We start from the raw sequence: 23,229 nt of genomic DNA, 5'->3' as shown, positions 1-23,229 counted from the left end.
TGGGGGTTGCCAAAGACTTTCTGTGCCCCCTCATATTAAAATGGGTGAACAGGAAGGATTTCTTTTTCCTTCTGAACAAAAAGTGCCCACGCCCCATCAGTGATGCTCAGGGAAAAGTTAGCACTCAGCTGTAGGTCAGCCACAGATAAAATGGTACACAAGGAAACAGTGACACCTGCTGGTTTGTAACGTTGCAGAGAACTTGAGAACGTGTACTTTGCTTCCACCAACAAAAATGATTCATTGCTATCTAATTGGGTGAGGAGAGCCAGTTTGGTGTAGTGATTTAGGCACTGGGCTAGAAAGCGGTAGATGGTGAGTTCTAATCCCGCCTTGGGCACAAAGCCAGTTGGGTGACCTTGGGCCAATCACTCACTCTCAGCCCTAGGAAGGAGGCAATGGCAAAACCACTTCCGGAAAATCTTGCCAACAAAACTGCAGGGGCTTTTCCAGGCACTCTCTGAGGATTAGATGATTGAACGGAATAGAAAGAATATTTAAATGTGGTACTGTTCAAAAAGGATTAAGGTTAGGGGAACCTTTTTCGTGAGTATTTGTTTAACAACCACTTCATTCAACAACTAAGATTGCAGCCCCAATCATGGTCATTAAGCAAGGACTACCTGCAAATGGCTGCAAGGGTTTTTTTATTTAATTTTGAGCTCAAGACAAAGCTTTAATAATTTAACAATAAGGCTTCAATTGTGGGGTTTATTGTATTTGCTGACTGCTCAAAGGCAGTAATTAAAATGTATTCATTCATTATACAATTTTAATTATTATATTCAATTCCAATATAGCACAAGAAGTTGAAATTCTGCGAACCAAGAAAAAAACAAATATATGTTGCATGGAAAAAAACATAAAACATGCATACACAGTACAGAAGGAAAACACAGCACAACTGAACAATAACTTTTTAAAGGTTACAGCATGAACTCAAGTTACAATAATCACCTAAAGAAAAATCGTGCTTTATTTCCTACCAATGAAAATATGGATCCTTTCATAGTTGTACTGGTGGACGTGATCCTGAGACCAACTGAGTAATGTGATAACTCTTTCAGTGCTTCCATTTGTGGTGTTCACATCACGTAAGAGCGTCATAAAAAAGAAAAAAAATGGTTTATGATTGCCTTTTACAGTGGCATCTAAACATGTCAGAATTGTAAATCATTCAGCCAAAGTAGGTACAGTATTTTTATCTAAGCAATTTATTGCTTCTGAAAATGCTACCATCGCTGCAATCGGTATTAACAATCCTGATTTTTCTTCTCGTGTATGATAGTTCCCATGTATGATAATATCACAAGGCTTTGTCGTGCGGGTGAACAAAAGCAGACTCAGAAATACCTAAGCAGTAATAATTGCATGTGTATATAAGGTTATATTTTGCTGCTAAAAGATTTAAAGCCATATGGGATACTCAGATGTCCTATTAATTTATAAAGAGTAGCATAAATTATTTTTACTTGCTATATACCCTAATCAGCTGCCCATCTAGAACATTTCCAAGGAGTGAAATTATACTTTTAGCGTTCTTCAAAATACGTTTCAGTTTCAAAATACTGTTAACTTATGAAAAGAGCTTTGAAACTGAAAGACATTAAGTTTTCATGAAAGAAAGAAGAATTCCTTGAATCAAATCAAGTTGTTCCTCCACTTCTTCCTTTATACCTAAGTAAAATATTGATCTAGGAAGCTTAGCTTCAAAACACGGCTAGAAAAGGAAATAAACCAGTGCATAGGTGGTTAGGACAGTATTTAAAAGCCCCCATTATACTCTGGAATTGAAACAAGCTTTCTTCTGAGTTTTTCTTCTGTCTCCTCCTATCCTGGTGCAACTCGTATTCTAACGCTAACATTTATCCACACTGCGGATTTCGGAAGTCTTGCTTTTATCATTGATGCCAGAGTGCTTGGGTGGGTTCTCATCACCTTCCTTGAAGATTTTAAGAATCTTTAAATGGTGGACGCAGAGCTCTCTTCTCTGGTGGTGGAAAAGAAGAGACCTCATGTGGCCTCAGAGCCCCATAAAGACACACACACACAAAACCCCTTCAGCTGCCACTCAGATCCAAGGGAAACTACCATATGTGTGTTTGATGCAACTGAGGCTCCCCGTGGCAGAGGCCAGCAGAGCTGAATTCAGTCACAAGCAGCCTTGTTTACACAGCTAGTGCTCTGTCTACACTGACTTTCCTATGTTGGACAGATGTCTTTAGAGTTCGTGTTTTCAGGCACTGAAGTGGAATGCAACCCAATGTTTACAGTGCTTCTCTTCACATCTCGAGTTGCAATTAATAAGATGAGTCTGAAGTATTTGATAACTGCAGGCTGTCCTTACTGGGAATCCCTACTTTGGATGTTCTTCAGAGCTTCAAGAGCTATTTCATAGCAAAACATGTACTGCTCCTAGGTGAGGAGGAGAAGAAGAAAACAGCCAGTTACTTTCCCAGCAGAGGCTGAAGGAAATAGGTAAGTCTATCAGGTTTCAGCACGTCCATGCAAATTCAGAATGAAGTAGAGTTATTTGATATCTGTCATGGTCAAAACAGTGAGAAAGTGATAGTACGTTAACGACATGCAGTGCTGGTGTTCTAATAAACAAGAACAAGGCAGCCTACTTTGTCCAATTTTACTTTGCTGCTTGTCTATATCTGAATGTCTGTTCCTGTTCTTCCATACGAGCATTTCCCTCTATAGGATTGTACACCTGTGTTATTCACTCTGAGTCTTCCCAAGCTGTTCTCCTAAACCTGTTGGAGGGAATGGACCAGTTGGCTTCCCTCCCTCCAGACAACAGCTTTGCTTGCTATGACATCTTGGCAGCTCACTGGAGGAACATCTTCACTTAAGCAGGTAAGCAACAGATAGTAGTGCGGGGGGGGGGGGAAGGGGAAGGGGGGCTGGGAAACAAGTCCAGAGCTGCTGCAGGAAGACCAAAGGGAATCTGCTCCGGCCCCAAAGGAAGGCAGAGGTCAGTTTGAATCATCACACCTCTAAAGGAGGAAGGTGCCAAGAAGAGCAAGAAGGGGAGGGGGGGCTTCACCATCTCACCTAGGCCTTCCAAAGGACGTTTGGACATCTCAGAAAGCTAAAAGCAAGTCAAAGTAAGAGAGAAATCTGGCGGAAGGAGGACACATTCTCCTTCTGTCCTCCTGTCTGATCTCACGCTGTGAAGCAGGCCGGCTTTGCATCCCATATCTGCTTGGATGTGGGGGGGGCGTAACGGGGGATTCATTCTGATGGATTGAACTGGACCGAGGCTCCTCCTGGCAACCTAGCACAAATCTGGCACAAACTGGCCTATCCTTCCCCAGCATAAAATAATGCAACATTTTGTATGCTTAACCTGACTTTGCGTGCGCAAAGAGTCGGTGTTGCTAACCTTGGTTTGGATCATTCCGAAGCGCTGATTTCTCATGTGGGTCACTATCTGCTTGATGTCAAACTGCAGCACGAGGGGGAAAAAAGCTATCTGTTACTGGACATGGCACTGAGCATCTAATTATAATTCTTAACATTAACACAGCAATTTCTAATATGCAGCAATTTTCTGTTACAAGGACAAAGTTTTGCAAAGAGGGGCTACACTTCTACTATTACAGACCTCCAGGTCCCTGGTTGGTGACGGTCCCTGGAATTCTGGCCTCTTCGGGGGGACTGTGGGAGCCATTCACACCCCTTTAAGCAAACTTTAAGGACACATTTCTGCTCCTGAAGCTCCCCAAAGGAGATGAACCTTTTAACTCTGCCACCCTCGGGATGCCCTGGAGCTGCACAGATGCAGCCCCATTTAACACGATTTATAAGCCCTTCCAACAACAGGCAGGTAAGGCGGTGGCAGAAAATAATAATAAAATGAGAGAAATAAAAAAAATCATGGTATTAATAAATAAATGTTGGATGTAAAACAAAAATAATGGGATAGAAGAGAATAATTAATAATGGAACCAAACGCACAATTTAAAGACTAATTTTGACAGCTATTCTGAAATTGCACGAGGGACCGCAATAAAAAGTGTAGGGAGCGATCACAGTCCACACGCTGGGAATTAAAGCAGGAGATATTCCTGACTTTCCTTTTTAAAGAGCTTTTTTTGCAATGTGGCTCTAAATGCTTTAGAAATGCAGAGTTCAGAACCAGAAGCGGGCATTGGATTCAGATGAAATGGTGACTCTTGCTGTTTCTATTTTGGAATCCTTAAAATAAACATTTTAATCACATACAGTTCATATCAGCCAGGAAAAATAGTTTCTACAGGACAGGAACAGCCCTTGGACTGGAGGGACAGAACGGCAGAGCAGAGAGCAGCTTTGCCGGCAGCCTGGAGGGCTTTTTCTTATCCAAGTTATTAATTTATTATCCAGCAGGAGAAAATCTACTGAGAAACCTATGAACTGGTCATTTCTCAACCAATCAAGTTCACAGCTGAACTGGTATATCTGGAGCTTAGTCTGGGAGAAACAAAATTAGAAGGTAAAACAGATTCCCTTTCCGCTTGCATTTGAAAAGGCCGGTCACTTGAAGGATTGTGGAGATTGTGTATTTCTAGGCAGGTCTGTTACATTTTATGCTGCTGAAACTTTAAGAAGGAAACCTTCTTCTAATTTCCTCTCATTCTTTGCAACAGGACAAACACAAACATGCTCGCTTTGACACTTACACACAAATCCTTTTCTATGTAAATCAACACAATATCCACGCAAAGCAGCACCCCGCTTCTTCCGATCCCAGCGCTGCAGTGAGCAATGAGTGGGCCTGAGTGGTGGGTTTTTCTCATGTAGCGAACAAATTTGATCAGGTGCTGTAACGATTTGGGAGTCCCGTGGTCTGGCCAGTTTGTAAACTGGAGGTGCTGCACAAGGCGCCTTTCCTGGGTCTGCAACAGAAAGATACACGGACATATGAAGCACTCTTAAAGCAATTCCTAGAACCAGAGAGTCAGAAAGGGTCTTATGGGTCGTCTGAAGAAACCTCGGCTCAGGGCAGGCTCCTGGCAGGTGACCCTTTAGCCTGCCAGCTGAGGAGAAGCCTCCGTGTTGCACAGCAGCCTTTTCCACCACCTGGGAGCCCCAGCACTGGAAAGGTCCCCCTGCTCACTAGGAGCTCTTTTGCCGCTGAGGACATAGGTGGTGGTACAGACGGACCTAGAAGGCAGCATTGCAGGCTAATTCATTGCTCACTGCCAGCAGTTTGATCCTGACCGGCCCAAGGTTGACTCAGCTCCCACCCTTGCAAGGTGGGTAAACTGAGGACCCAGATTATTGGGGAGGGGCAGAAAACAGGCTGACTCAGTAAACTGCTTAGAGAGGGCTGTAAAGCACTGGGAAGCAGTGTATAAGCCTATTGCTATTGCTAGGAATGCCATTTTGGGCACAGACTGTACACGCTGACAAGCAGAGCACAATTTTGTTAGAGATGAGCTACAAAGCGAAATTACAAATGTTTTGTTTTGTGCAAGATTAGATGCATTTCTAATGGAAGATTGATGCCTAAAATGTTTTTTATCATTGGCTGCCACGACATAAACCAGGGGTCTTCAAACTTGGCCCTTTTATGACTTGTGGACTTCAACTCCCAGAATTCCTCAGCCAGGCACACTGGCTGAGGAATTCTGGGAGTTGAAGTCCACAAGTCATAAAAGGGCCAAGTTTGAAGACCCCTGACATAAACAAATCTAGCCTAGATTATTAACTGAAAAACCAAATGCTGCTTTGCCAGTTGTTGCATTTATTGTGTTAGGGTTGCCTTGCCTCTTTGTTGATTATTTCTATGATTCTAATGACAAAATAATCCAGGATTTGGTAGTTGAGTAGTTGCAGCCGAAAGCGAAGTAAATCCAAAGAATTTGGCTCAGGCCAATATCGATGGCATTTGGATACTCCATGTTCTTGTTCTCTTGTAATCATAGCAATGATGTTGGAGTTATTTTCCCAAACCATTTGCCAGAAGTCGCTGGTGGTAGAAAGCAGCGGACCCTGAGTGGAGATGTAGCAGAGCTCTTCTGTGCCCACTGGCACACGGATGTAGCTGGCGTTGATGTAGCCCTTCGCCTCCCCAATGGGTACGCGGGTGGCATCGTCTAGAAAGGGAGGGAGGGAGGGAGCAATGGAGGGGAAAAAGCAACTCCAATGGGCTTTTTGATTATTCAGTCACCAAGATATTGATACAGAAGCATTGACAGAGAAATACAGTATATCTGTTTAGATGTTTATACATTATATAGTGCTATTTTTTTCTGTTTTTCCTATTTTGCTAGTTGTCCTGAAAATAATACTATTCAGGAACAGACTGTAAAAATTCTGAAGAAATAAAACACTGCATCATGACTGTCTTCACATATATGGCCATACCTCCCTCCCTCTCTCTCTCTCTCTCTCTCTCTCTCTCTCTCTCTCTCTCTCTCTCTCTCTCTGTGTGTGTGTGTGTGTGTGTGTGTGTGTATGGTGGGGGGACAAACTAAGATGTTATAAAATTAAGCAACCAATTTGACTATAAACCTTCTGGCTACTGACATGCAGTGATGCTTAAAAAAGTTTGTGAATCCTTTAAAATTTCAATATTCCTGCATAAATATGACCTAAAATGTGATCCTAAAACTAGACAACCAATAAAAAAATGAGATAGTTGTCCATTTATCCTTTTGAGGAAAACGATCCAAAGTTGCATATATTTGTGGCTATGTAGGGAACTGGCCGGGTGTGTGTGTCTAAAATGGCAGCCACCAAGCCCTCTCTGTGGACCCTTCACGGCCACCGTTCCGGCCGCATATCCACAGAGGCTGAATGGACGGCTGCGCATTGGGAGAAAGAGCCGGAATTCCCCCAGTTAGAATGGTCCAAACACTAAATATGGGCCAGGGGGTCTCATTTAACTTGGCCTCGGATTGATGTTCCCCCGCCCTGTCACCGAGGTGCCGCAATATTATATTCCCAAGGGAAGCCAAGGGCAGACTGTGTTGCCTCTTGTGGCAGTGTCAGCGCCATGCCACGGCTGCCCACTGCGGCCAGACTGGTCCCTCTGCGCAGCTTTTGCGGAGCCCCTGGAAATGGAGCTGTCCAAGCAGCCTTTCACCAACATCCACCTCCTGCAAGCCTTGTGGATCTTACTTTCCTGAACTGGTTTTTGCTTTGAGATTTGGATAGTATGTTTTTTTCCATCCTGTTGGTTTTATTATAAGCTTCAAAGACATGTGAGATTTCACTGGGATGAAAATAGCATGAAGAAACAAAGAAATATTTCTTACATGGGAGAATATCCCGGTATCTGTTCTTTTCCCGGTTTTCTGGTGCTTTGGCAACCTGGCAGTCATCCAGGGGCTTCAGGTGTTCTAAACTCTAACACAAAGATAAAGTCAGGTATATGATTTTTTAAAAACAAGCATTTGCTTACTTTAGTTAAAGTACTGGTTGAAATGAGTTAAGATATAATGAATTTGCTTAGCATACTACAGTATATAAAACCAGTGACTTATTCAATATATTGTAATTAACAAAATATACTTTAATTTAGCTCCCTTTAAAACTTTTGATTGGCCGATGCTCCTTTCTGAGTACAAACTTGGTGATAAAATCTAACTTTGTCTTTGTGTAATATGTAAATTGACCACTAGAAATTGACAGACACTGTGATTCCCCCCCCCAGTAACCTTTACTTTCAGCTATGTGGTCTTTACAGGTTCAAAACCAACTTAAACATACAATGAGAGTCATCTCCATTTTGTAGAATCTGATGGGAAGGGAAACCACAGCAATGAAATTGAGGAATTTGTATGCAAAATGGGACCCAAAAGTTCATGTCCTGGAAACCATTTCTGCCAGGACTATAATGCCTTTGGATATAAGGTAAAGAGAACTCACCAAAAACTCTTTCAGGATCTCCTGTTCTTCAATTTGTCTTTGAATCTCCTGGATTAGTTGTCTGGCATTTTGTCGCAGGCCACGTTTTGACCGTAATGGCTTGATTAGTGCCAGTTGGGTCAACTCCTCTTCATTGACAACTGATGGCCCTTCAGATGATTAGAAAATAATTACGTTTCCAGCTGAAGAGATTGAACAGGCCATAGAGCTCTATCCAGAGCATTTAACTTCACCCTCCGTTCACCCGTTGCCCAGCAGATTAAAACCTCCAAGGACTGCTGGAGGAAGAAGGGGCAGGCGAGCATCTTCTCGCTGGGTGGCTGAGACCTGAGAGCCCAAGGTCTCCCTTCCTGCCTCCATTCGCTTGTTCAGTTTCTATGGATGCCCGTCTCAGTCAATGAGTCTGGGCCGCTGACAGTTCATAAAATATATTCCAATTAAAAATAAAAAAATAAACAATAAAAAGAGCAAAGCCAATAAGACAACATTAGAAACATCCAAGAGAGAGAGAGAGTACGAAGCCCTGCGGCACCCGTAAGGGGCAGGCATGGACTGGGATCTCTCGCTCCCTCTTAACCTTGGGAAAGGAGACAAACCAGCGCAGCGCTGCTCTGCCTGGCTCCAGATCCCACAGGTGCCCCCACAATGGACACCGAGAAGAGCTAGGGTGGATGCACTACTCCCACCCAAAGTGCGAATGTTTCTGTGAGTGCCTGAGACCGGACTGAAAAGGGTCCAGATAATCCATTTCAACCAGGACCCTCTGCAGCTGCCAGGTAGCCTCCTTTGGCAGCAGTACAGACCAAAACTAATTCAGACAAGAAGACATTAAAATATTAGAATTGTGAATGATGAAAAAAATATTGCATCCCTCCCTCTCTCTCTCTCTCCCTTCCCCTCCCTCCCCCTCCCTCTCCTTCCCTCCCTCCCTCTCACTCACTCTCCCTCCCTCTCCCACTCTATCTCCCCCTCTCCCTCCCTCCCCTCCCTCCCTCCCCCCTCCCTCCCCCTCCCCTCTCTCTCCCTCTTTCTCTCTCAAATAAATTCAGATCTGTAGATGGCAAGTTGGCCAAACAACTTCCTTATGGTCCTAGGGAAAAGCCTGATTTAAAGAAGGATTTATCTTTATCTACTCATTATAATCCAAAATACACTTTCTACACAATTGAGACCACACAGAAGAGGGTTTATCCTTCAATGCAATAGCATTAAAAGGTCAATAGGAGGCAGATACTAGATACCTTGGGGAAATGTGGTCAACCTCTGGACTTCATCTTCATCACTGTTGTAACCGTCTGTTCCTAGAGTTTCCTGCCTTCTTTGTGTTTTAGAGTAAACTCTCTGAGGGCTTTAGAATAACGTTATTCCTCTCAGAATTGCAGGCAGACACTTAACATGCTTTTACTCAAGTCCCTGGAATGAAAGCAACTCCAAGCAAGCATTAGCTTCCCCCCCTCGTTTACCAGAGAGAATCTCTCGGAAGGAAGAGGGTGACAGAGAATTCATCGGTGGGTTAAGAAATAGGCCTGGGAGGGACAGTCAGGAGGACTCTGCAGCCCAAGTGCCCCTGGTTCATGAATGCTCCAGGCAAAACAATGCCGGGTGGATCAGCTTGTATGCTGGGCGACCGTCTTCAGGACACAAAAGCGCTTCCATTCATGAGGGCCACTCGAGGTCCTCAGTTTAAGTACAGGGTCCACCTTAAAACAGTTCTTGCATATCGTTTCGAGGCTTTCCCTGATTCGCTAAGATAAGTAACTAAAGAGCTATAGGCAGTCCTTGCTTAGTGACCCCAATTGGGACAGGTTTTTTTTAAATCCCATTTATATCCCGCCCTTCTCCGAAGACTCAGGGCGGCTTATAATCTAAAGCACAAATCAATGTGCTTAGCAGTAGCCTTCATTCTATGTATATGCCTGCTTATTAGGGCTTTCACACACACACCCCAAGCGGCATTATTACAAAGTCAGCTTATTGCCCCCAACAATCTGGGTCCTCATTTTACCTACGTCGGAAGGATGGAAGGCTGAGTCAACCTTGAGCCTGGTGGGACTCGAACCTGCACTAATTGCAGGCAGCTGGTGTTACTTAAGGAGGCATTAGCCCACTGCTCCACCAAGGCCCGTTAGTTGTAGGGTAGAGGAACTTGCTCTCTTGAAATCCCTCTCCAATCTCTCCACTTTGCAAGGACAGGTGTGTGTGTGTGTGTGGTGGTGGGGGGAGTGAGGGTGACGCAACAGAGAGATCGCCTAATGAAATTGCTTGCCTTTTTCCTCGATTGAAGAGGAGATTTCAAGACAGGACAGTCAGCTGTTTGCACTGTGCCCCTTCGGTTCCCAGCCCCACTTGCCAGTGCAGCTGCATTGTTTTTTATGTGTAAAAGAGCAAGCAGCTTTCTCTTTTGTAATCCCTCTGCTCTGCAAGCGGGGCGGGGAAGAAAGGGAAAAAAACCCCACAGGTCAAGCACAGAACAACAGATACTGACTGCAATGATGGTTGCATGAATGAGTACACTGTGAAGGTCATACATGGTCATAAATGGGATGTATCTTTACAGCTTCAACTTAACTTCCAACCATCACTGAACTCATGGTTGTTAAATGAGGGCCACCTGTATAGTGATGATTCTTCAGTTTGAACTTCTTGAAGCCTTCTCCTTAAGGGCTTCATACAGACGTTAAGAAGAAGCCCAGTGACAGGGCTGATCTTTGTGTCCCTCCCACACAAGGCCATCGCAGGACCAATTCCTCCATGCAGTGAAGGATGACAGGGTCCCACAGTCATGCCAAGAAACAGCCGAAGGAGAACCCACCTGGCTGCAGAGGTTTGCACGGGCATGAGCAGGGGTGGACCACTTTGCCTGTGAAAGGAAAGACAAAGCTAAGAGACTCTGTTTTCTTCTACATGTTTAAAAGGGAGCCTTCTTAAAAGGAAAGACAAACCCTGCAGAGCGTCTGTATTGGTGGGCTATCAGAATCTCATGGCCAAAGATGATGATGATGATGATGATGTTGGAAGGGACCTTGGAGGTCATCTAGTCCAACCCCCTGCTCAGGCAGGAAACCCTATACCATTTCAGGCAAATGGCTGTCCAGTCTCTTCTTAAAAACCTCCAGTGTTGGAGCATTCACCACCTCTGGAGGCAGGTTGTTCCACTGGTTAATTGTTCTAACTGTCAGGAAGTTTCTCCTTAGTTCTAGGTTGCTTCTCTCCTTGACTAGTTTCCATCCGTTGCTTCTTGTCCTGCTTTCAGGTGCTTTGGAGAATAGCTTGACTCCCTCTTCTTTGTGGCAGCCCCTGAGATATTGGAACACTGCTATCATGTCACCCCTTACCCTTCTCTTCATTAAACTACACATACCCAATTCCAGCAACCGTTCCCTATATGTTTTAGCCTCCAGCCCCCTAATCATCTTTGTTGCTCTTCTCTGTACCCTTTCTAGAGTCTCGACATCTTTTTTACAACGTGGTGACCAAAACTGGATGCAGTATTCCAGGTGTGGCCTTACCAAAGCATTGTAAAGTGGTATTAGTACTTCACTTGATCTTGATTCTATCCCTCTGTTAATGCAGCCTAGCACTGTGTTGGCTTTTTTGGCAGCTGCAGCACACTGCTGGCTCATATTGAAGTGATTGTCTACTAGGACTCCGAGATCCCTCTCACAGTTACTACTATTGGTACCACCTATACTATACCTGTGCATTTATTATGGGACTTATTATGGGATTTGATTTTTCCTGCCTAAATGTAGAACCTTACTTTTTTCACCATTGAATGTCATTTTGTTAGATAGAGCCCATTGTTCGAGTCTGTCCAGATCCTCCTGTATTTTAAGCCTACCTTCTGAAGTATTGGCTATTCCTGCCAGCTTGGTGTTGTCTGCAAATTTGATGAGTTCCCCATCTATCCCCTCATCCAAATCGTTAATGAAGATGTTGAAGAGCACTGGGCCCAGAACAGAGCGCTGGGGCACCCCACTACACACTTCCTTCCATGTAGATGCAGTTCCATTGAGGACCACACGTTGAGTACGGCCTGTCAGCCAGCTACGAATCCATCTGGTGGTGATGCTATCTAACCCACATTTTTCTATCTTATCAAGTAGTAGGTTGTGATCTACTTTATCAAATGCCTTACTGAAGTCCAAGTAAATTATATCTACAGCATTCCTCTGGTCCACTAATTTTGTCACTTGGTCAAAGAATGCAATAAGATTTGTTTGGCATGATCTGTTTTTGACAAACCCATGTTGACTTTTAGTGATTACTTTGTTTGCATCAAGGTGTTTGCTGATTTGTTGTTTGATTATCTTTTCCAGAATCTTCCTAGGTATTGAGGTCAGACTGATAGGTCTGTAGTTTCCTGGATCTATTTTTTCCCCTTTTTTGAAGATGGGAACTACATCAGCTCTCTTCCAGTCCTCTGGTAGTTCCTCAATGCTCCAGGATCTTTGAAAAATATAGTTCAGTGGTTCTGAGATCACATCTGCCAGTTCCTTGAGAACTTTGGGGTATAATCCATCTGGTCCTGGTGATCTGAACTCGTCTAGGCTGGACAGGTGTTCACTTACCATTTTCTTGCCTATCTTAACTTGCGTTTCTATTCTGTTTTTTATGGCACTGTTTTTGGTAGGTTGGACTGTTTTTTCCCTTCGTGTAAAGACAGATGCAAAAAACGAGTTAAATAGTTCTGCTTTCTCCCTGTTGCTTGTCACCTTCTTGCCACTTTCCCCCACTAATGGACCAATCATTTCTTTAACTTTTTCTTGTTTTTTATATGTTGAAAGAAGCTTTTTTTGTTATTTTTGACTTTGGTCGCAAGCCTTAGTTCATTTTGAGCCTTAGCTTCCCTCACTTCATCTTTGCAGGCACGGGCTATTTGCTGATATTCTGACTTAGTTATGTGCCCCTCTTTCCAATTCTTATACTTGTCCTTTTTATCTTTCAATTTATCAGAGAGTTCTTTATGCAGCCATGCTGGTTTCTTTTGAGAGCTGTTATTTTTCTTCTTTGTTGGTATTGTACTAGACTGGGCCTTTATTATCTCACTTTTCAAAATTTCCCAAGCTTCTTGAGTTGTTTTCCCCTTTAGGATTCTCATCCATGGAATTCTTCCCAAGGTCTCTCTAAGTTTATTGAAATTAGCTCTTTTTAAGTCCAAGACTCTAGTTTGGCTGTGTTCTATTGCTTGTGCTTCCAGAATGTTGAATTCCAATATTGCTTGATCACTTCCCCCCACTGTTCCTGTGGCTTCGACATTTTCTATCATTTCATCTCTGTTTGTGAGAATTAAATCCAATATGGCTAATCCCCTAGTTCCCTTCTCTACTTTTTGGGAGAGAAAGTTGTCTGCTAGGTTTGTCAGGAATCTGTTTGTCTCCCAGTTGATATCAGGGTAATTAAAGTCCCCCATTACTATTGTGATGTGCTTCTTACATACCTTAGTTAGCTGACTAGCAAAACGTTCATCTATTTCCTCTGCTTGGTTGGGCGGCCTATAGTATACACCTATGGCAATGTCATTTTTCCCCCTTTTATATTGACCCAAATGCATTCAAGTTTACAGTTTTCGTCATTGTTGTGCTCTATTTCTGTAGAGATAAAGTTATTTCTTATATATAGAGCAACTCCACCTCCTCTTTTGTTTAGTTGGTTTCTTTTAAATAGTTTAAATCCCTCTAGCTGTGTGTTCCATTTGTGGGTTTCGTCCCACCATGTTTCTGTAATGGCAACAATATCATATCCGCCCTCATTTACCTGAATTTCTAGTTCATCCTGCTTACTGTTCATACTCTGTGCATTGGTATATAGACATTTCAGCCCTTTATGACTGACCCTGTGTTTACTTGCTACATAACTTGTGTGGTGCCTTCCCCTATTTTCTTAGATTGCCGGGGAAAGTGATGTTCTGTATCAATTAACTCACTGTCCCCATTGTTTAGTTTAAATGTTCCTCCGGAAAAGCTATGAATTTATTGCCAAGTACCTCAGTCCCTTTCTTGGATGGATGCAGACCGTCTCTTTTGTACATTTTTTCATTGGACCAGCTACAGACATCGTGACTAATATAACCAAAGCCTTCTCCTTTACACCACTCCTTTAGCCACATATTAAATTCTGCTATACGCTGGCCTTTTCCATTTTGCTCCTTATACACTGGTAAAACCTCTGAAAAAGTAAGCCTACAGCCTATTCTGCTAAGTTCCTGCCCCAAGCTCTGGAAATCATTCTGCACAGAGAGTACATCTTTTTGGGACAGATCGTTAGTGCCAAGATGTACAGTAGCCTCCACATAACTGTCCTTGCTGGCATTCTTGATTATTTTAGAAATACGCTTCTTGTCCCTACTGGCAGTACCACCTGGAAGACACCTGACCTCTTTCGAAACCTCTGTGTCCTTTCCCAAATTTACATCCCTTATAGTTACATTGCTTACAGTCTTAAAGTAATCTTGATGAGCTTTAACCTCCTACCTGTCAGAAATATTTTCAGAATTCCCAGGCCAATCCTCTTTGATTGCAGAGAAGGCTTGAACATCTGTTTCCTTAAAATGAACAGGGCAAATTAACACAATCAGTATATATTCATAAAGGGGATACTTGTAACTTTTCAACCAGCTAGCAAAATCTTTAGATTATTTTTAATTATAGTTTTATACTTGACTCCAGTTTTTCCTTACAAAATATCCATGAAGAGACTAGGACAGAGAGGTTAATGCTGGAACTGTGTTGAATATTTTGGAATATTTGCAGTGGTGGGATTCAGCCAGTTCACAACACTTCAGCAGAACCGGTAGCTAATTTTTTGTTGCCCAGGCCCAAAATGGAATTCTAGAAGTGGCATCCACACAGACAAATAGTTGTTCACATATTTGAATCCTACCACTGAATATTTGGAACATACAGTAATGAAAAACAAAAGCTGTGTTGATTTTTTTTAGATGCAGAGAAAGCTTTTGACAATTTGAATTACCGTAGACGTTACTGTTTAAAATTTCATGAATTTTGGAGAGAATTTTACAAAATGGGTGAAATCGATTTATACTTCACAGTCAGCTTAAATAATTGTTAACAGAAGCCGCTCTAAGGAATCTTGAACTTCAATTCTATACAAGAAGTTTAGAATACAGTAAAATGTATAAGACTGCATGGATAGGATGCAATAAGATCCAGCAGCTTGCAGTTAAATCATGGGGTATAGTTTAATTACTACTAAACATAGCAAAAGAATGCACATCCACATTTTGAAAGTATGCAAATATAAACAGCAAAATTTAACATATAAATTTTATGCATGTCTTGTACTGCTTCTACAGCTGACTTTGTTTGGCTCTATGAACAGTTTTTATCTAGTATAAACTATCTAAAACCATTCCAACATTGTGGTATAAATGAGTATTTTTGTCTCTCTTTTCCTACCTATGAAAGCTTTCTATCTGCCAAGGGGCGCTGCCTAAGGAAATTGACCTGATGGTTAGATTTTACAGTTTCAAGATCACCTCCCCCTTGCTCCAAATTTCCATTTTTTAAAAAAGAAACCTGGAATGATTCCCTTATCCTTGAAATCTGCGCTCCTGCTGCTATGTTCCCACACCATCTTTGGACGCCTACTATCCAGCAATATTGCAGACCCATAAACATCCCAGGTAGTGGAAAACTGCAGTTCCATTCCTGCCTCACCTGATGGCTGTATGGTTGACTGGTATCGTCCTGGTTTTGATTGGCTTTTTCAAGGTTTTGGCCGATTCCTTCCTGGTCTTGACTGGATCCTTCCATGTGATGGCTTGCTGCACTTCTCACATTCCCAGGCCACCCTATTCATCTGAACAAAAGGATCAATATGAGGCACTCTGAGTGAAAGAAGAGAGGCGACGAGAGCTGACTAAGCAAAGCTGGAAGGGTGTGAAGACCTCTCTCCTTCAAGTGATTTGAACGGAGCCGGCACAAGGGATGGGAACAGAGTCCACCAAGAAAATCCATCAGCATGCTGAGCAAAACACAAACGGCCCCGCTCTCGAGAGGGACACAGCTCCAGCCCACAGGAGCCCAAACAGGCATGGACATGAGGGAGGGCTAATGGGGAATTCAGAGGGAGGTAACTTTCCTATCCTGGCTCAGGATGATGGCAGCTGTACTCTTGCCCATCTGTAGAGCTGGGGAAACTCCTCTAGAACATGAAAGTCTGCTTAGCATAAAAGACATTTTTCACTCATGAGAAAAGTAAAAAACAATCATATTGATTTGGTGTACCAAACTATTGACAGTGTAGGTGAAATGAACCGAGTAAAGAATTATATCCTGTTCCTTTACTTGTTTAGGCCATTAATAGTTTAACTTATAATTCATTTATGCTATCTGTATTTCTGGCTATTACACTTTCAAAACTTGGCCGGGAATTTTTCTCTCCAAGGCAATGCACATCGACACCACGAATCTTCAGGCATTTAATTTGGATCCAAACAAGAGAACAAAAACCAACCCTCAACACACTACAGCACAAGTACCCGTGGGGCGCCCAGGTGCTCCAAGCCTCTGCCAGCTTCACCTTGGGACCGGCTTTCCAACTGCCACACCGGGAGGTGGAACTCTGGGCCTCCCTCTGTGACGTCACCCAGGTTCTGGTGGCTGCACTTTGCTTTCCAAGACTTTGGAAACTGCCAAGCGCACTTTTGCTACAATTCTGTATTCAAAGATTGGCTCTTTACTGGAAAGTGAAAACCTCCTTTTTTCCGTGTCTTCAAGTCAGTGTTGACTCCTGGTAATTGCCTGGACCAGCCCCTGTGGTTTTCTTGGGAAGATTTCAGAAGTGCCTTGCCCTGGCCCCCTCCCCCTTAGGGGAGAGAGAGAGAGAGAGAGAGAGAGAGAGAGAGAGAGAGAGAGAGAGAGAGACTACACAGATATTAAGTGAAAGGCTTTACAATGGGGGTGGGGGGGCAATAACAAAATAAGCTGAAAGCCACTTTAAGAACAAGCATGGTGAATTAAAACCTGAATTAGCAAAGTTCCAAAAGCTTTCTAAATATTGAGGGGTGCAGTTAATAACACTAAATATTGCTTGGGCAGCCATGCCAGAGAACAGATGCCGATGGGCCTTCCAGTGGTTTGGATGAAGTGCTGAGTGATTCGCAGTAGAGTCTTTCAAGGCCTGGTTCTCTTCAATGTATTTATGACATTTTTAATTAGTTATTTTTATTGCTTTTAAATAAAAAACACTTTAACAAAAGTGAAGGAAATACAAAGAGGAGAAAACATTGTATGATGAATCATTTTAACAGTAAACAACTACAGTTCTATTACTGAGGTACATATATATTTTTAATATATATATAACAATCATATTTAAAGCTACAGTATCTTGTATAAATGAGTCCCATATTTCACCAGTTATATATAAACTACGTCTATAGGAAATTTTATTATTCGTCGATTTATTTATTTTCTGAGGGAATTCCACTTCACATATTTGGAAAATATTTTCAGAAAACAAATTCTTTGTTTAAAAAAATGTCTATGAGATTCTTCAATTCAGAAAATATCTTTACAGAAAATGCAATTACTGGTACCAATTAATGAGGCAGGATTTGGTTTTCCATATTTAAAATGATATAATCTTGCTTACGTATTGTCAAGTATTAAATACTAGAAAACATAAATTTGGTTTAATTTTTGGATTTGAGGAATTTTGGAATATGCATATATAGCATGTTTGGTTGGATGGGCAATATTAGGATGTAAAAATATTAAAACTCTGGAAACAATTATCTCAGAAAGTTATAAATATAATGCAAAATAAAAGATTCAACCTTTTTTCCCATGCTAAATTGATTTATGGGGAAACACAACTTTAAAAATTGGGAAATAGTGGTATGAAAAAATTAGATGGATGCAGGGGTAGTGTCTTTGAACCAACTGATACATTGTGGAAATGTTTTTTTTAACATATGCTAAGAGACAAATACCATCTATCAGATGTAACCTGGTGGCAATATATACAGCTACATTTGCTAACAACATTGTTTGGACCAACATATTTAAGAATGACTTGAATGAGGAGTCAGAAAATAAGATGATCACACCTGCAGATAACACAAAAGGTAGTAAATAGTAAGCAGGATTTAGTGGGATCTTGACAAGTATGAAGAACGGGCAGAAACCAGGAAGACGAACTTCAGTAAGGAGAAATACAGAGCTGTCCAAGGGGACCATAGCAAGGAGTGGTACATGTGAAAAGATCTTGGGTGTTTTGCTAGATCATAAGCTGATCATGGATTACTGCCTTGTCGTGGCGAAGGGGCTTGCGTAATTCAATGAAGCTATGAGCTATGCCATGCAGGGCCACCCAAGACGGAAAGGTCATAGCAGAGAGTTCTGACAAAATGTGATCCACTGGAGAAGGAAATGGCAAACCACTCCAGTATCTTTGCCATGAAAACCCTATGGACAGTACCAAAAGGCAAAACGATATGACGCTGGAAGATGAGCCCCTCAGGTCGGAAGGCATCCAATATGCTACTGGGGAAGAGCAGAGGGCTAGTACTAGTAGCGCCAGAAAGAATGAAGCGACTGGGCCAAAGCCGAAAGGACGCTCAGCTGCGGATGTGTCTGGTAGTGAAAGGAAAGTCCGATGCTGTAAAGATTTTTTCTCCATAGGAACCTGGAATGTAAGATCCATGAATCAAGGAAAGCTGGACGTGGTCAAACAAGAGATGACAAGACTGAACATCGACATCTTAGGTATCAGCGAACTAAAATGGACAGGAATGGGTGAATTTAATTCAGATGACCATCAGGTATACTACTGCGGGCAAGAATCCCTCAGAAGAAATGGAGTAGCCTTCATAGTCAATTAAAGAGTAGGAAAAGCAATACTGGGATACAATCCTCAAAATGACAGAATGATCTCAGTTCGAATCCAAGGCAAACCATTCAATATCACAGTAGTCCAAGTCTATGCCCCAACCACCAGTGCTGAAGAGGATGAAATTGACTGGTTCTATGAAGCCCTACAGCACCTTATAGAACTAACACCCAAAAATGATGTCCTTATCATCATGGGAGATTGGAATGCTAAAGTAGGAAGCCAAAAGATAACTGGACTAACAGGCAAGTTTGGCCTTGGAGTACAAAATGAAGCAGGGCACAGGCTGATAGAATTTTGTCAAGAGAATACGATGGTCATAGCAAACACTCTTTTCCAACAACCCAAGAGACGGCTTTACACATGGACATCACCAGACGGTCAACACAGAAATCAGATTGACTATATGCTCTGCAGCCAAAGATGGAGAAGCTCTATACAGTCAGTAAAAACAAGACCAGGAGCTGACTGTGGTTCAGACCATGAGCTTCTCGTTGCAAAGTTTAGGCTTAAATTAAAGAAAGTAGGGAAAAGCGCTAGGCCAGTCAGGTATGAATTAAATCATATCCCTGTTCAATATACAGTAGAGGTGACAAATAGATTTAAGGAATTAGATCTGATAGACAGAGTGCCTGAAGAACTATGGACAGAGGTTCGCAACATTGTACAACAGGTAGCAACCAAAACCATCCCAAAGAAAAAGAAATGCAAGAAAGCAAAATGGCTGTCTGAGGAAGCTTTGCAAATAGCTGAGGAAAGGAGGGAAGCGAAAGGCAAGGGAGAAAAAGAAAGATATGCCCAATTAAATGCAGAATTCCAAAGAATAGCTAGAAGAGATAAGAATGCCTTCTTAAATGAACAATGCAAAGAAATAGAAGAAAACAACAGAATAGGGAGGACCAGAGATCTTTTCAAGAAAATTGGAGAGATGAAAGGAACGTTTCATGCAAAAATGGGCATGATAAAGGACCAAAATGGCAGGGACCTAACAGAGGCAGAAGAGATTAAGAAGAGGTGGCAAAATTACACAGAAGAACTATACAAGAATGAGCTTAATGTCCCTGATAATCACAATGAGTTGGTCACTGACCTCGAGCCAGACATCCTAGAATGTGAAGTGAAGTGGGCCTTAGAAAAGCTGAGCAACAACAAAGCTAGTGGAGGTGACAGTATTCCAGCTGAGCTATTCAAAATCTTAAAAGACAATGCAGTAAAAGTGCTACACTCAATTTGCCAGCAAATTTGGAAAACTCAACAGTGGCCACAGGATTGGAAAAGATCAGTTTACATTCCAATTCCAAAGAAAGGCAGTGCCAAAGAATGTTCAAACTATCGCACCATTGCACTCATTTCTCATGCTAGTAAAGTTATGCTTAAAATTCTACAAGCTAGACTCCAGCAGTATGTGGATCGAGAACTACCAGAAGTACAGGCAGGATTTCGAAGAGGCAGAGGAACTAGAGATCAAATTGCTAACATACGCTGGATCATGGAGAAACCTAGAGAGTTCCAGAAAAACATCTACTTCTGCTTCATTGACTATGCTAAAGCCTTTGATTGTGTGGATCATAACAAACTGTGGCAAGTCCTTAAAGAGATGGGCATACCAGACCATCTTATTTGTCTCTTGAGAAACCTATATGCAGGCCAAGAAGCAACAGTGAGAACTGGACACGGAACCACTGATTGGTTCAAAATTGGGAAAGGAGTCCGGCAAGGCTGTATACTGTCGCCTTGCCTATTTAACTTATATGCAGAGCACATCATGAGAAAGGCAGGGCTAGATGAATCAAAAGTTGGAATTAAGATTGCCGGAAGAAACATCAACAACCTAAGATATGCAGATGATACCACTCTAATGGCAGAAAGTGAAGAGGAACTAAAGAGCCTCTTGTTGCGAGTGAAGAAGGAGAGTGCAAAACGTGGGTTGAAACTAAACATTAAGAAAACCAAGATCATGGCATCCGGCCCTCTCAATTCCTGGCAAATAGATGGGGAAGAAATGGAGGTAGTGACAGATTTTATTTTCCTGGGCTCCAAGATCACTGCAGATGGGGACTGTAGCCAAGAAATTAAAAGACGCTTGCTCCTGGGGAGAAAAGCCATGGCAAATCTAGACAGCACACTAAAAAGCAGAGATATCACCCTGTCAACAAAAGTGCGTATAGTCAAGGCTATGGTCTTCCCAGTTGCAATGTATGGCAGTGAAAGCTGGACCATAAGAAAGGCCGAGCGCCAAAGAATTGAAGCCTTTGAACTATGGTGCTGGAGAAGACTCCTGCGAGTCCCTTGGACTGCAAGGCGATCAAACCGGTCAGTCCTAGAGGAGATCAACCCTGACTGCTCTTTGGAAGGCCAGATCCTGAAGCTAAAACTCAAATACTTTGGCCACCTAATGAGAAGGAAGGACTCACTGGAGAAGAGCCTAATGCTGGGAAAGATTGAGGGCAATAGAAGAAGGGGACGACAGAGAAGGAGGTGGCTGGATGGAGTCACTGAAGCAGGAGGCGTGAGCTTAAATGGACTCCAGAAGATGGTAGAGGACAGGAAGGCCTGGAGGAACATTGTCCATAGGGTCGCGATGGGTCGGACATGACTTCGCAACTAACAACAGCAAGCTGAACCAACCCACAATGTAAGATAGCTACAGAAAGAGGAATTGCAATCCTAAACTATATTTATGTATACATTTATGAAAAAAATTGTTGTAGCCAACTGACAGATAGTGACTCTGGGCGGCTTGCAACATTGTACCCACAGAAATACAGTGTCAAAATCAAGAGAAGCCAATTTTATCCTGCATTCCATTTAGGTCACACCCAGAATACTGTACAAAAGCTCAGGCTTCAAATCCAGGATCTCCACCAGTAGATCAGCGCCACGCCTGCTCGCTGACCTAGCCTCACAGCCACCAGGCTTCCCTTTCAACAGGACCACCCCTGCCTGCGTGAGATAGTGACGACTGGCGACAGCATGGCCACTGGCGGCACTGGCAATCTCTCCCCCTCCTGTCATCCCTTCCTGAGTTCGAAGGGAGGAAAGAAGGGATAATAATAAGAGGGAGGGTCTGGGGGAAGTCCTGCCTTAGCACTTGGCCACGGCCAGCCCTGCTTCCCTTTTGCCATCCCCTTGTCCCCTCCTCCTGACTCTTCTGGTGGTCTCCCGTCCTTTTACTGAGGATGCTTTGGTTACAAAGCCGGATCTCCTGGCACGAAGAGGGAGCGGGCTTCCCTCTGACCCAGACATTTTGCCCTCCCACACATACTACGAGCAACCTGGCCAAGGAAAGCGAGCCAAGCTGCAGCCTCAAGGATAAGGTAAGCCCAGTCAGGCATCCCCTTGGGTTGCCTGCCCTCCACTGCTCAGGGCTCTGGGCAGCGTGCACAGCCGGGGGGGTGGGGTGTCCTCCACATGGCCTGAGAGCAGAGGAACCACCACCGAATAAATTAAAACCGGTACTTTTTTTTTACGGTAACACTTTATTTGATTGTGGAATAAAATACAAAAATACAAAAGCAGCAGGGCGCAGTGGGGAGGAAGGGAAAAAAAGCGAGGGGGAGAAGGGGAAAAGGCACTGACTTCTGACTTCCTCTGTTGCAGTAGAACGAAGCATTAACATCGAACTTCAACTTTTACGTTTTCCATAATATAAACTAGCCATCTCTATAGCAACAAATGAATCTAACCAGTAAAACCCCAAATGCAACCCCCCCTTTTTTCAGCCATCAAGTTTTTGACACCTTGCTAAGCCCTGGGGGTACTGGAACATCGTCGCGTCCTCAAAGCGCCACTCTCTGTGAAAAGGTTGAGAAGGCCTGATCTAGTGCAACCCGCTGCCCGAGCAGGAGACCCGGTACCGCTTCAGACAGGCGGCTTCTCCGGCCTCTTCTCAAACACCTCCAGCCGTGGCGCACCCGCAACTTCTGGAGGCAACTTCCCTTCCCCGGGTGGGTTGTCCTCCCTGCCAGGAAGCCTCTCCTGAAGCCCAGGTTGCTCCTCTCCTCCACGTGCCTCCGTCCCACCTTTCTTCTCCTGCCTTCCGCTGCCTCGGAGAACAGGTTGGGCCCCCCTTCCCCCCCTCCGGCTTTCTGGCAGCCCCTCAAGCGTCGGAGCTCGGCCATCACCGCCCCCCCCTCCCCGCTCCCCCTTTTTTCTCCCCACCAGACAGGCCGTGCCCGGCTCCTGCCCCCTCCCCCCCCGAGAACATCTTTGTGGCTCTTCTCTGCACTCCCCCCCCCAAGTCTCTTTCTGCAACGGGGTGCCCAGAAGCGGACGCCGCGTTCCGGCCACGGGGCCTTTAGACAGCGCTTCAGCTGCTCTCGACTCGTCCTCCTCGTGTTGAGGGCGCGACGACGATGGCGACGGAGCCGCCGCCCACTCGGCCCGGCTGGGCTTCGAGGGAGCCTCCCCTCCCCCGCGCACTCCTTCTTCCCGGGGGGGGGGAGGGAGGGGGCTGACCGACTCCTTCCCCTCCACCCACGCCGCAGGCGGAAGCGGAAGCGGAAG

The 23,229-nt window shown here is 43.6% G+C and overlaps 1 protein-coding gene across 1 annotated transcript; it reads right to left on the bottom strand.

Moving 5' to 3' along the window:
- Window positions 1-637: 637 nt before the first annotated feature.
- PTPN20 (protein tyrosine phosphatase non-receptor type 20) lies at window positions 638-21,738 on the bottom strand (the record flags this gene model as incomplete). Its single annotated transcript, XM_081326417.1, has 8 exons — window positions 638-2,415; window positions 3,392-3,454; window positions 4,671-4,886; window positions 5,761-6,089; window positions 7,254-7,344; window positions 7,867-8,015; window positions 9,108-9,214; window positions 21,620-21,738. The coding sequence occupies 8 exons, from the start codon at window positions 21,736-21,738 to the stop codon at window positions 2,344-2,346; spliced, it is 1,146 nt and encodes a 381-aa protein (XP_081182543.1). The 3' UTR covers window positions 638-2,343.
- Between the last annotated feature and the right edge of the window lie 1,491 nt (window positions 21,739-23,229).

Source organism: Vipera berus (assembly GCF_964194415.1).
Source record: "Vipera berus genome assembly, chromosome: 4".
Classification (NCBI taxonomy): domain Eukaryota; kingdom Metazoa; phylum Chordata; class Lepidosauria; order Squamata; family Viperidae; genus Vipera; species Vipera berus.
The sequence above is the reverse complement of the archived record's forward strand: the minus strand, read 5'-3'. Positions and strand labels throughout refer to the sequence as shown.